General features: G+C 39.1%; 1 protein-coding gene across 2 annotated transcripts in view; it reads right to left on the reverse strand.

Moving 5' to 3' along the window:
• The window catches only part of SLIT3 (slit guidance ligand 3), a 528,498-nt gene that overhangs the window by 243,540 nt on the left and 271,943 nt on the right, over nucleotides 1-13,015 (reverse strand). For both annotated transcript variants that reach the window (XM_074838539.1, XM_074838540.1), the window contains exon 5: nucleotides 11,935-12,006. In XM_074838539.1, coding sequence (XP_074694640.1) covers nucleotides 11,935-12,006 — 72 coding nt within the window. The remainder of the gene's footprint in view (nucleotides 1-11,934; nucleotides 12,007-13,015) is intronic.

Consider the following 13,015-nt stretch of genomic DNA (forward strand, 5'->3'; position numbering starts at 1 on the left):
CATTCTTAATATCCATGTAGGATTTACATGATCTGAGCTTCTTTTGAGGAAATTTTCAAATGATGCAGCAATTTAGCCATTTAAAAGGACTGTATAACATCCCTTGCTGTATAAACACAGTGAACATACGTTCATATAAAACCAATTTATGATGAAAAGACTGTAAAATACAATTATACCATTACAGTTTAATTCTTTTTTCCTCCAAAAATGTTTTCCTTTCAAGGCATAACGATTTCAGATTGAACTGAATTGCAGGTGGCTTCGTTTTCCTATGGTCACTTTATCTCTAGTGGAGCCACTTTATCTCATGGAGCCACCCAACTGCAAGATAGCAAAGCCATATAACACACTGAATCACAGAATGAGAAACATAATCATTCCCTTCTGTGCTCTAAACGTGGCAAGAAACTATACAGGCTTTGTCATCGTCATCATTGGTTTAAATACCCGGTTCTGCTCTCGCACAGAAAGCTGCAGCTGAGTTGAGGACTCACAATAGCCAAGCAGCAGCCTTGCTGAGGTGGGGTCAAGAAGGGGGGTCATCCATCTTATTTTGTGGTCAAGGAAGAGCAGTGCAGGCAATCGAGTTCCCTGATCAATTACTGAAATTATTTTTTGAGCCTAAGTCACTGCCTTCTGGAGAAAACAAGAATCCATTTACTTACCCGTTTTGTACCAGTGTTTTCATCACTTTTTTTTAAATGAAGTTAGATTAAAAATAATAATTGTGTTATCCAGAAAAAGTGATGCAATATTAATTAAGAACTGAGGAAGTTTTATTCACCTTAAAAGGTACCACAAATCCAGGAACACTGTTGCCTATTTGAAAATGAAGTGTCAAAACTTAATCCCAGTGAAATGGTGAAACAACTGGAGACTCCAGAGACCCAGAGTATCTTTCTGCCTTGAAAGCCAAAAAGCACATTGACTCTTCAAAACTGATTCTGAGCAGCAGGTCAGCACTCCCTGCAGATCCCTTCGCTGTAGCCAAGATCTCCATTTTGCACAGAACTGGTCCTGCCAGACAGGTCCCGCAGCAAAGCGTGGCTTTGCCGTGGAACAAGCAGGCACTGCCCAACTGCTGGTCTCCTGCCAAAAGACCCTTTTTTCTCTAGCTAAAAGACATGTGCTGCACCAACTGAAGAGCTGAGCTGAAACACAGGGGAAGAGAAAAGAAAAAAAAAAAGATGACTCAAGCCATAGTTTTAACTTTGTCCAGCTGGAAAGGTCAAGATGACAAGACAAACTTTGTTCTGCTGGTGGACAGTATTTACAACTCCCCTTTATTCATGGAGTCTGCACTAAAATGATATTGCTATGCTGTTTTGGCTAGAGACTGCATACGCTGACCCCTCCGTGCCCAGCACAGCACCGGAATAATTCCATACAAAAGGTTTGCATTAAATGTAATGAAGCAAATGACAAAATCAATAAACCTGGAATGGTGTGGCTATCATAAAAATGATGTAAATTCAGAGTTCACAGTGGTTATGAAGCTATTTAGAATTATAATTAAAACCAGTACTATCTTTTTTTTCCAGAATAAAAGCTCTTTTTGACAATCATAGATGAATGGTACAGGAAATTTTCAACAAATGCATTCAAAATTAAGGTACAGCACAAAGACAACATAAATTATACAAATATAAACTGTAGGCATAGGTTAGCCTAAAAAAGTACAAAATAAAGAAAATTTGATTTTCATACTTTTTCAACTGATGTCACATCTGATTTTAATCAAATTTTATATCAAAAGGACAGTAAGAATACCACATAGCCTGTTTTTAAATCATGGTATTTTCTGGAGTTTGTTTCTGTCAAAGAGATTTTTGTAAGACTATTAAAACAGAAAAGGGCCAAATCTGCTATTCATTACACTCCATACAAAAGCAGTGCTGCAGCATGGGTGCTGTATCAAAATTTATCTATGCTTTATTAGGATAAAAGAATAATGAGCCCAGAAAGCACCAAGAAGAGCTCAGCAAAATAAGCAGGTAAGTAATCTCTGGAAATACCAATAGTCACCCTGACTTTCTGTAGCAATTTCAAACCCCAGAAAACAGATCCCATTTAAACCTAGGGGCGAGGTTTTCTTTTGTCAAGGCCTGAACATGGAACTTGTGGCCTCATTTAAAAATTGACACCAATGTCACATGTAGGCAAGGAAATTACATACAACTTGAATCTCTGGATTCCCAAAACTACTTGTTAACTATTTTTTCAACTAATCAAACAGAAAACTACTACAAATATTAAAAGTGACCATCAAGCCTGGGGTTTTCACACCCAAATACCGAACTTTTGCAGTCTCTTGCGTAAACGGTTCACATCACTGTCACATGTGCTGTTTTCCTGACAGGACACAGCACATCCATGTCACTCTTCAAAACCCCCACTGATGACCAACTTACAGAGCTGCTGGTAGAAGATGCACTCATAGGCAGGAGAGGGCAATAAATTATGCAAAATATAAAGCATTGGGAAGATCAGAACTGAATTTGAAATAGATGGAAAGGATGACTTAGGCCTATGCGTTACATTTAATCTTTCTTGTTATCATCATTAAGATTTTACCATATGAACAAAGGAAGTGCAGCCTTTAAATCATGCTTGAAATACATTTCCACAAAAGGAAAAAACAATTGGTAATTATGTTTGTCTTACACCTACAATAAATGTTTAACAATCTACGGTTTGCCCCAAAAATGACATTGAAAACAATATATATTGCATGGATATACTGAATACAGAAATTGGGTAAATCAGAATTATGTATAACCTTATTATGGAGGTAGTCAGCTCTGATTCGCATCAGAAAAATGAAAATTTTAAGAATATTAAATGCCACCAAACATACATCCTCCACTACTAAATACTGCTGGCTTATATACTTCTATTTTATAGGTAGAGCATACTTAAAGAGATATTTCAGCTTTTATTTACCTGACATTTTACTCAGGGGAAAGCAACCTTTACAGTGAGGAAATCTGTTTCTCAGGAGTGATGGTTCAGCTTTTAATGAGTTGTCGGTGACAGATCCCTTGTGGCTAGTCGAACCCACAACTACAGGCATCCATGAAACAAATACTTCCTGAAATGCAACTGGACAGGAGCACACATCCACTCTGCTTAATGCAGATGTTTTCATTTAAAATAAAAAAAAAAAATCACCAGTGCTTTTTCAATCTGTGAAATCAATCTCAAGTAAAGTAGAAGTGGTAGTTTAGCACATTCAACAGATTTAAGATCATTCTGTGCTGGTTAGTCCAGCTGCTGTTTTATTTATTAGCAAGGGACATGGGAAAGGAGATTACATAAACCAAAATGTGTTTTAAAAATGCAAGTATAGTCTAACCACACTACCAAATATGACATACGTTTAAATACTTCATAAAATGGTTCTGGAGTTTTCCAGTATTTATCACGTGTGTTGCAGAATTTGGAGGTTATTAGCCTGTGCATGTTTCTGCCATTGCTCCCTGATGCATTTGGGACCATCCCAGGTTGTTCAGGAATAAAGCAAAGAAGCATCATTCCCTTTACCAGCTCTTCTCATAAACCACAGGGATATCCTGCAGGTTGGGACCAAACCTTGTAGTTCACTATGTGAAGAGCTGACATAACACTACTGCTGAGCATTTGCAAAAATGTGCTATCAAGACTGAAATTAGCTCACTAGCTAGCAAGATTACTGCTGAACCGGCATCTTTTAGCATCAGTGGACAAGGCAAAAATCCCACAAAACTTTCTTCCCAAGAGGGTAGTTTTGAATAATGACTACTCCTTACGATGTTAAAAGAGATATATGCAAAAGTTTCAGGATTGTAATGACACTTGAAATACACGGTATTTCTTGACAATCACGATAAACTGGTAAAGAGCAGAGCTATTCAGAAGGCACTGTCTATGTACCATATTCTAGAAAAATGCAGAATTAACTCCTTATTCAAGGCGCTTTGCTCACCTGCAGCCATCCTGCACTAGGCTCTTCTCTGAGGGAACGGATACAAGGGCAGCCTTCCCTACAGACAGGGCACGCACCCTTGTGCCCAAGATGCTGTACTTCTACGGGCTGTCAGGAAGTACAGATGGTGCGTACGTGTTGCCTACCCTTCCCACTGCAGCACAAATAAAAAGAAGAAAGGCCATACCTATTCACTGTAGGCAGAGAAGAAACTGTGATTGAAAGGATGCGGTTTCTGAATTAAATTTGAAGTTTTAATCTCTACATTCCTAACAGGTTTACTTGTGGCTGTGGCTGCAGCAGCTACGATGTTCCTGATGGAAAAAGACGGTGAGCAGTAAGGAGGCACCTTCAGGTGGGGGCTAACAAAAATGCAATTCCTCCCCACATGTGCCTGCCAGAAGTCAGGCTGCATAGCATGTAGGTTTTGTTGCTTTTTTCTCTGATTTTTACTATGAGATAGACAAAAGAAGTTACTTAGAAAGATCAGGGCAGGTAGATTTTAAAGGTTAGTGATTCAGAACTGAATAAACTAGAAGACAGAAAAGCAAAGGGATAATACATGCCAAACTGTCCTCAGGCAGTATAGCCAGCAGCAGTTCCCCGAGCAAAACTGCAATACAGAGCCAGCCAGGCCCTGCAGAGGCACGACTCTCAAGAAGCAAACGAAGCAACCACCTTCCGTGTCACTTGGCGTGCTGGCCCTCTGCATGAGGCCAGCTGAAGATGTGAAGAAATAAATATTACGGTATCACAAAATGTCCACTGCTAAGACTCAGACTCTCTGCTTGGTTGGTTTTGCATATCTCACCTTAAACGCATTCTGCATTGTGTTGGGAACATGCATGTGCATTTCAATCAATCATATCTTTTTAATGAGTTAATATGCTTTCTGCATTTATTATAACGGGTAGAACAGATGGCAAAAGCTCAAACTAATATATTCATAAAATTAACTTACACTGCAGGTGATGCTTCTCCATAGAAGGTAGCAAGTTGGTAACATGTTATTTTAATGTTATAATAATGCTGCATTACAACGGAATTTCTAGGAAAGCAAATGTGATGGTGACAGAGATCTCTGTTGAATTCATTATGGTCACTATCACAGTGAATACCAATTACAGGAGACAGAAAGGAATACACTGTTGGAATACATTGAGTGCAGTGTGAATTTATGGATAAGAAGGAGGAAAATTGTTTACAGATTTTTAAGGTTGAAGTAATAGGATCTTTTCACCCCCTAAAGAGTGCAAAAGGCTTATCTCTAATGAGTATTTTCAAATAGCTGACTGTTTCAATACCTCTGACCTGTTTTGCCAGCTCTGAAAACACTCAAAAATACCAGCTGAGATCAAAGCAACCTGGAATCTGTTCCGTAATAGAAATTTATCCTTTCTTTAAATTTTCATGTATTCATATTTAAAATATACTGTGCCTTTCATGCACATCATCAAATACAGACACATATTATTCAGTCTATTGAAAGACACATAAGCAAATACACAAGCCAACATGTGATAATCAATTCTCCTCTAGCCATTTCATTGCTTTTATTTGAGGCCAACCACTGACTTCAGGAGACTTATTCCAGATTTTACACCAAAGAGTGGAAAATCTGGCCGACTGTTTATCTTCCTCCTTTTGTTTTATTTCACTGCAAATTGCAATAGTAACAGTGAATACTGTACACAAATGTCAAGAAACTAAGGCCTGGAATTTCAGAGGGCTCTGGATAATAGCTTCCCTTGAGAACCCAGACTAAAGGAGTTAAGTCTTCTACTGGAACATTTCATTAAGATATACTGCATATTTATGTACGGCAAATAATTCACAATCACTTGCTTGCTTTCTGCTAGTGAAATGGCTACACACAAATCAATCACTATTTCTTTGGGTTTATTCATTATTTTAACTTGACAGGTATGTTTAATTATTTCTATTCTATGGTTGAATGCTAAAAATTACAAATATGCTCTGCAGTGCTGGTTCTGATGGATAAAAAACCAACATAGGAACATTTTTATATTTTGTGTAGGTGAATGCAAAATACCTCTCAATGTAAAGAGCAAGTTCAGCTTCTTCCAAAACCTGACTGTGCAATTTAGATGTTTAATTTTTGTAAAAGTCACATAGATCGATGCTAATAGTAGATGCATGCAGAAAAAGTCAGAGTATCTTCCAGGAAAAGCCATCTAACAAATAAGAAACTGAAACTAATAGTCACAAAAATATTTTACAGTACTCACACAGCTCTGATTTTTTACATTGCACAGGTAATGTAACCACTAGGAAAATAAATATGTACTAACTTACAGAAGTGCTAAATGTTATATACGTGCTAATGTATTTCTGCATTTTTAAAAAAAAAATCTAAATGCTTAATTCCTTCTCCAAAGGAACCTTTAGGGCTATAAAGAAGTATATTACCCACGATTTCCTAAGTGGCCCCAGGACGCAAGGAAAGCAGCTTGCAGGTCTAGTAATATGAGCTATTACCTTATGTGCGGCTGAGAAATATTTAGACAGAAATGCAATAAGCCTGTATTATCATGACAGATGAACCTGTTAGCTTGTGTTTTTCTGAATCCCAATGCTACAGAATTCCACCTTATAGTCAAAGCCTACAAAAGGAAAAAGACAGAAGCTGAATACGCACAGGACTGAGCTCCAGTGAATCAAGAACAAGAAATGGCAGGCAACTCCTCACAGAAAAAGCAGTAACTGTGCAATTTCACATGGCTTTAGCTCTGTGTGGTGTTCAAACGGGGTGTCTACACTATCAGGTTGGCTCTCCCTCTGCTCTGCTGCTCTGTCATTCTCCCCATGCATCTACACTATTTTCCTTTCGGTGAATCATTTAATCATAGAATACCGTGTTAGAAGGGACCTCAAAGATCATCTGGTCCAACCTTTCTTGTAAAAAGCACAGCCTAGACAAGATGGCTGGGAGGTATTGATGTGAAAGAGAGGACCATGCAAAGCAAAGCTTGAACCCTATAGATAGTATGGGCACATGCCAGTTCCTACCACCCAGCTCTGCCACCAGCACTTGCTCCCTGATGTGGGTCATGGAGGCTGCACTGACACCAAGTCTCTGCACTCTGCATATACATGAGATGTACGTTTGCACTCTCACTGCTTTCAGAATTAGCTTTTCCTTCAGTCTGAAAGGTGCAAGATAGGAATGGGTGACAAAGGAGCAAAGGCTTAGGTAAACACACAACCAGAGTCTTGTCATTTTAGTCTCAGACAGATCTCTGCTTGCTGGCAGGTCTTGGGCTATTGAATTTCCTTACTGCAGTGCTGCAAAACAAAGGAATAAACTTCTGTCAAGAGATGGCAAAAGGACACAGGGCAGAAACCTGCCAGTAAGAGTAATTCTTTGAAATCTGTCCTGTGCGTTCTTATGGGGAAACAATTGCCACAACACAAGTCCCGCTATCATCGTGCCTCCAAGAATCACATTCCTACAATGCTTTGCAATACATGCACAGCTCAGTTGATTAGGTTCAGCTTCACGGTCCTGAAAAGAGCATGGCAGGAGAAAGAGCTGGGAGCGTACTGCCAATAACCACAAGCAATGCCTTAAAAGAACGGTTGCTGCTGTTGCAGGATCTTTATTTGAGTCAACCTCCACATATTCCTATTCTGGGAATCTGGCTGTCCTCAATAAGGTGGGCTGGGTAAGCTAATTCAACAGAAACTGCAGGAATGCCTCACCCGAGAAAAACTCATCTGAATGCCAAGATGTGATACAAAGTAAATGTGAAGAAATCCAAGAAGCAGCTCTATATATTTTTATGATGGAAGGCCACGGCTGACAGTGCTGGGTTAGCCCAAAGCTCAACAAGACCCAAATCCATATACTTTAATTCTTGAAATAAACGTGCTTACTTGGGGCTAGATTCCTGCAAGAAACATTTCCTGTTCTCTAAGTAATAAGTAACAGAAATTAAATACAGGTGCACACTGCAAGCTGGCCCTCTCTTGCCCTTTCTTGTTCAACTCTTTTAGGACCACTGAGTAGCATTTATGCATCTATTCAACAATATGTTCAAAGTGCCAGTTTACGCCAAATTCCCATATAAGTTCACTATTGGTAATGGGCATTATGTGTTCATGAAACTTTCTAAAACTGCATAATTATTTCTATATTTTAATTAGAAATAGAGTTACTAATTTATTGTGTGCAGATTCTTCCTTTGATTTTATATTCAAACAGCAAAAAACTTTTCTTATGAAAATAATTCACACAACAAAATTTGCCTGACTTGGGAGTTTTAAAACCTCATCTTGCCAGCCTCTGCTTTGCTTTGTCTCATGCAAAAACACTGTCCTCCCTGACATTTCAAAGCTCTTCTTTAGCACAGCCCTTATGAGAGCCCATTTTCTTGGACTCACTTCTCCGCTAAGAGATTGACAAAAGATAGAAAGCTTTTACCATTTAAAAAGAAAGACATGGTGAAATATATCCTGAAACACTGCTTTCTATAACACTTTTTTTTTTCTTTCCTATCATCTTAACATTTATTTTTTAAATTACCAAAATTGTATCGGTACCAAGCCAGTGCTGCAGTCCTGGTGCTTGAGGGACATCACCAAAGACTCTCATCATTTAGCACATGCAGCAGCACCTCTACCCTTAAATTCAGGATTTTTTTTTGTTTTACACCAGTATGCTCCAACAGGACACAGCCTGCCATTTTGTGTCGCTTACTGCTATGGCCATGCTGAGACAGGGTAGCTCTCATCGGGTTTCCAAATGGCCCCCACTGTAATTTATATTAAGCCCTTAGGCTGCATATTTCAGAGCATGTATCCAAAAGGAATTCATGCCCTGGCTTAGTCTATTGCATCATCTTCTCTGCATTTTTTCCTGAGGGAAGCTTTCCAAGCTGCTGTTAAAGACAGCATTAATCTGGAGGCTTTCACATGGTCTAGCGCTTGCTGTGTCCTTATTATAATACCTATAGAGTTATTATTTTTGCCGTGATATTTGGACACTTTATGTACAAACTTGAAGAATTTGAGGCCATATTAAATGTCAAGCCATGAAAACAGAGACAACTCCATGCCAGCTTTTCCCTATATGAATTTTAAAGATAAATTGGACAGGGTCGGAAAGCGTGGGAGAATATGTAACTTTATTTCTTATGTCTAAAAATCTCCAAGATCCCTCTAAAACATGCTTTATAAGGTGGAAGAACTCTGAGATAGTACAATAAATCTGCAAAGTGATAACCATAGAAACGGCCAACCCTGCTGCTATCACGTTAGCGCGTATGTGTCAAGAGAGTCACCAAGCGATTAGCAGTGCAGGTGTCTGAACAGCTGAACGGCACTGAAAGGCGAAGATTCATTCTCCTCCTCTAGGTGCTTGAACACTCATGCTCATTGGCATGGTCATTTCTGTGACTCAGGAGGGAGCGATTTGGCTGCCAAATCTAGACTGAGAATGGGAATTGGCATGTTTAAGCTTACTGCTTAAAGCTTTAAGAGCTTTAAATATTAACTTGGTTCAACTTGCATCACACCCTTATAGTTATTGCTGCAGAAATTTTAATGCTTTTTCAGCAGCAAGTTGGCTCAAGATTTTGTCACATTTTTCTCAGCAACTCACAGGCCACTAAAGTCTATGTCTGGAAGCAACAGTCATCTGACCACACTGGGTACAACAATTCATCCATTCCTTACCAAGAAAAAATTACTATAGATCTGAGTGAAAAGTCTGCTTCTCCTTCAATTTATCTAAACAATCAGTACTTGTGGGTCACATCAGCAAATCTATTAATTAGACTACTAATCTTTGTGCTCCTGCTGAGCCAGAGGTTAGACTAGATGACCTCCAGAGGTCACTTCCAACCAGAATTATTTTATGATTCTGTGATAAGTTCAGTATTCCTGAGACAGAAACAGGGGCCACAGGAAAGCACTTCTGATACTGTGTCTTTTACAGCAAAATAAATAGATACTGCCTAACTTGACAGTCACAATTTTTCCTTAAAGCTTTAGATCCCAACATTTATAGAGTTCCTGTAAAAACTCCAGTCAGCCATCCCTTGATACTGGCTCATGTAAAGGCGAGACCCTGGTTCCTCTGCACTGAGACTGGGTGCATAAATCAGAGAACACCTGTGATTTTTCTGACAGCTTGCCAGAGGTGAAATCAACTCTGTAAACTTTGCTATTTTAAATGAAGTTAGACAGCTAACTGAATTATAGCTGGGAAAGTTACCATCTATTGTTCCTCTAGATTACACAATGTAAGTAAAGTTCATGCTAACGTGATAAAAAAGCCATGCTTCTGTCACAAATCCACAAACTTCTTTCCACTATAAATTATATCCTCTAGTATTTTCTCATGTCTTAAAAACTAGACCTGCTCACAAAGGTCCTCTGATGCTCATCCACTGAAGAGGAACATTAAAATACAGGCTGGATGAGTTTAACTGACTCCTCAAGATGTGTTTTCTCAGGCTGACATTTGGGTAAAAAAGCTGAAAAGCTAAAGTCACTGTTGAATAAGTGAAGTAAGTAACAAACCATTGAAGAAATGCAAGCTTAGTATGCTGAACGCCTGCAGAAACAGCTGTAAACGTTATATGACATGTAAAAGCCTTCACATCCTGACTATCCCGAAGTCTCCAAAGGAACCTTGCACAGTGCTCAGAGAGAGCAGGGGGCATCTCACAGCATTGCTGCTCCTGTGCCTACGCTTTCCAGTTTTGGGAGAAGTCCTGCTTTGGTCTTTGCAGTACTGTCTCCCTTGCACAAACCCCAGTGATGTGATATTCCCTGCAACACAGCATCACCAGAGAAAGTACAAGAATTGTGCTTTGCCCTTGGATGCAGGTGTGGTCATGCTCTGACTCATGCTGACTGTTCTTAACAGTTTCGATGCTACCTATAGAAAAATATCTAGTCGGGATACTAAAGAGGTTGTTGAAATTAAAACAGAGCACAGGTACGTTGCAAGACTGTTTGTAGACAAGTGCTTCTTTTTAGATCTCCTTTAGCTGAATCTTCCACTAAGTAAATCCCAAAAAATCCACACTATTTATGCTTACAATATTTAACGCTCTGAGGTATCAGATTTCAGCTACTGATGTGGTAACACTGTGCTAATACTAATGGCCCTGAAATGGTTCTGAGAGTGACTGCAAGTTTTCTCAGGAAATCCTGACTGCCAACTTGGTGGCTGTTATTTCCTTTTTCAATTCACCTTGTGTTGACTCTAATGATGCCAATAGCGTGTTAGTGTGTGGGTGCACACAAAAATGCATTTCTGGTACATAACGTTTAAGAGCCCCTAGCAGCTCTGGAAATACAGAGCTCAAAGTCCTTATTTACACATATTTCAGACTGTATGTTATAGAAAATGGATAGGACAAGCTAGCTTCATTAGCACAAACTGCAAAACCCCCTTTTCTCTCTTTAATGGCTTTAAAAAAATATTTTTGTTTTCAATACAAACTTTCAAAGCATGCACCGTTAATTTCCCACTTTATTTTTAATTTTCCAATATCTGTGCTCAACTATTGTGCCTGTGTGCCACATTTTGCCATGTTTACTTCCCACCCACGTGGTGGGACAGAAAATTTAATCTAAGTGAAATATTTTGATTTCACCCCCAAACTACCAGTTCTTTTCCTATGCATATCTTGCTTCAAGGCTTGGACTATGATTTCACTGGATTTTGCAGGACAATACTGCAGGGAGGGGTAAAGCCTTTAAGTATACTTTTGTTCTGTGCTGAAAACTTCCCCAGGCGTGTTGCACAGCATACATGCGGACCAAAGTAGCACGTCAGGCCCTTGACAATAACCTGCTGCACGCAGCAGGGTCCACAGCTCCCTTTTGTGTTGCACAGAACTAACCACTCGGTGCTCAAACAAATAGTAACAGCCAAATGTAACCCAGGGAGAATGTTTTTCACAACAAATATTAATGAAGTTGTCACTTACAAGTTCTTCACATCAATGATTCCTCGAAAGGCCTTTCTAGGGATTCCTTTTATCTGGTTTTCACTCAGGTCTCTGAATAAGGGAAGAAAAAAAACCCACATTGTATTAACAAAGAGAAGACATTTCTCAAATCTACATGAGACAATTGGAACATACACATGCTTGGAAAAGTAGATGTTTCTGGATTTGCTACACCACACAATGTTTTCAATTTTCTCTATCTCCTCTAGAGGTCTGTGGCATGAGCTGAAATGACTCTCCAACAAAAAACACCAGAACTCATGATGCAAATGACAGAACTTCCAGAAAACATCACTCAAATGTATCACGACACTGGCACAATACCATGATTTGCTGTCAAAACACCTGCAGTGAAATCTTATGCTTTGAAATTGCAACTCTGTAGCGTAAGTGTAATTTTCTCACCATGCTCCTGTTTGTTTACTGACTGCAAAAATACTTGGCTACCCCTGCTCAGATTACAGCCCCTTATTTGAAATTAATATTCAGGATAAACATGACAACCATTTCCTTGTGAGTTTTGTAAATTTTCAGTGAAAAGATCTTGATCCACTGCGTTAAGAAAACCCCACTGCATTATGTATTAATGGGAACGACAGAACTTTTAACCTTGTTTATAAAAAAACCCCACAACAGCAATTCAAAATTTCTTTCTAGTACTTAAAACATTACAAAATGTTTCAATTTAAATCATTACATCTGCACTGTGAGTGCAGGTAGAACAATGAGCACCTCAGGTTACAGTTTTCCATTACACCACCTGCATTCGGTTGCTTTTTCCTTTGATGCACTATAAATATTTCCACTGGAATTTTCCAAGTTTGCAACCTTCTACCAGTGCCAATGGAGGGAGGATGGAGGGCATCAGGAATTGGAGGGAAATGGACACAAAATCATAAAGTTGGGATATTTTCAGCCTCAGGGAAAACAGCACTCACAATGATTTCTTTGCTGGTGCCCTGTCAGCATGGAAAAGAGGAAGGAATTTCACTCCAGTTTAGGGTAAAAAGTGGAGGGAACAGAGAAATGTAAGAAGATGAAAGGAAGGCAGAAAAATGGG

Source organism: Strix aluco, chromosome 13 (genome assembly GCF_031877795.1).
Source record: "Strix aluco isolate bStrAlu1 chromosome 13, bStrAlu1.hap1, whole genome shotgun sequence".
Classification (NCBI taxonomy): Eukaryota; Metazoa; Chordata; class Aves; order Strigiformes; family Strigidae; genus Strix; species Strix aluco.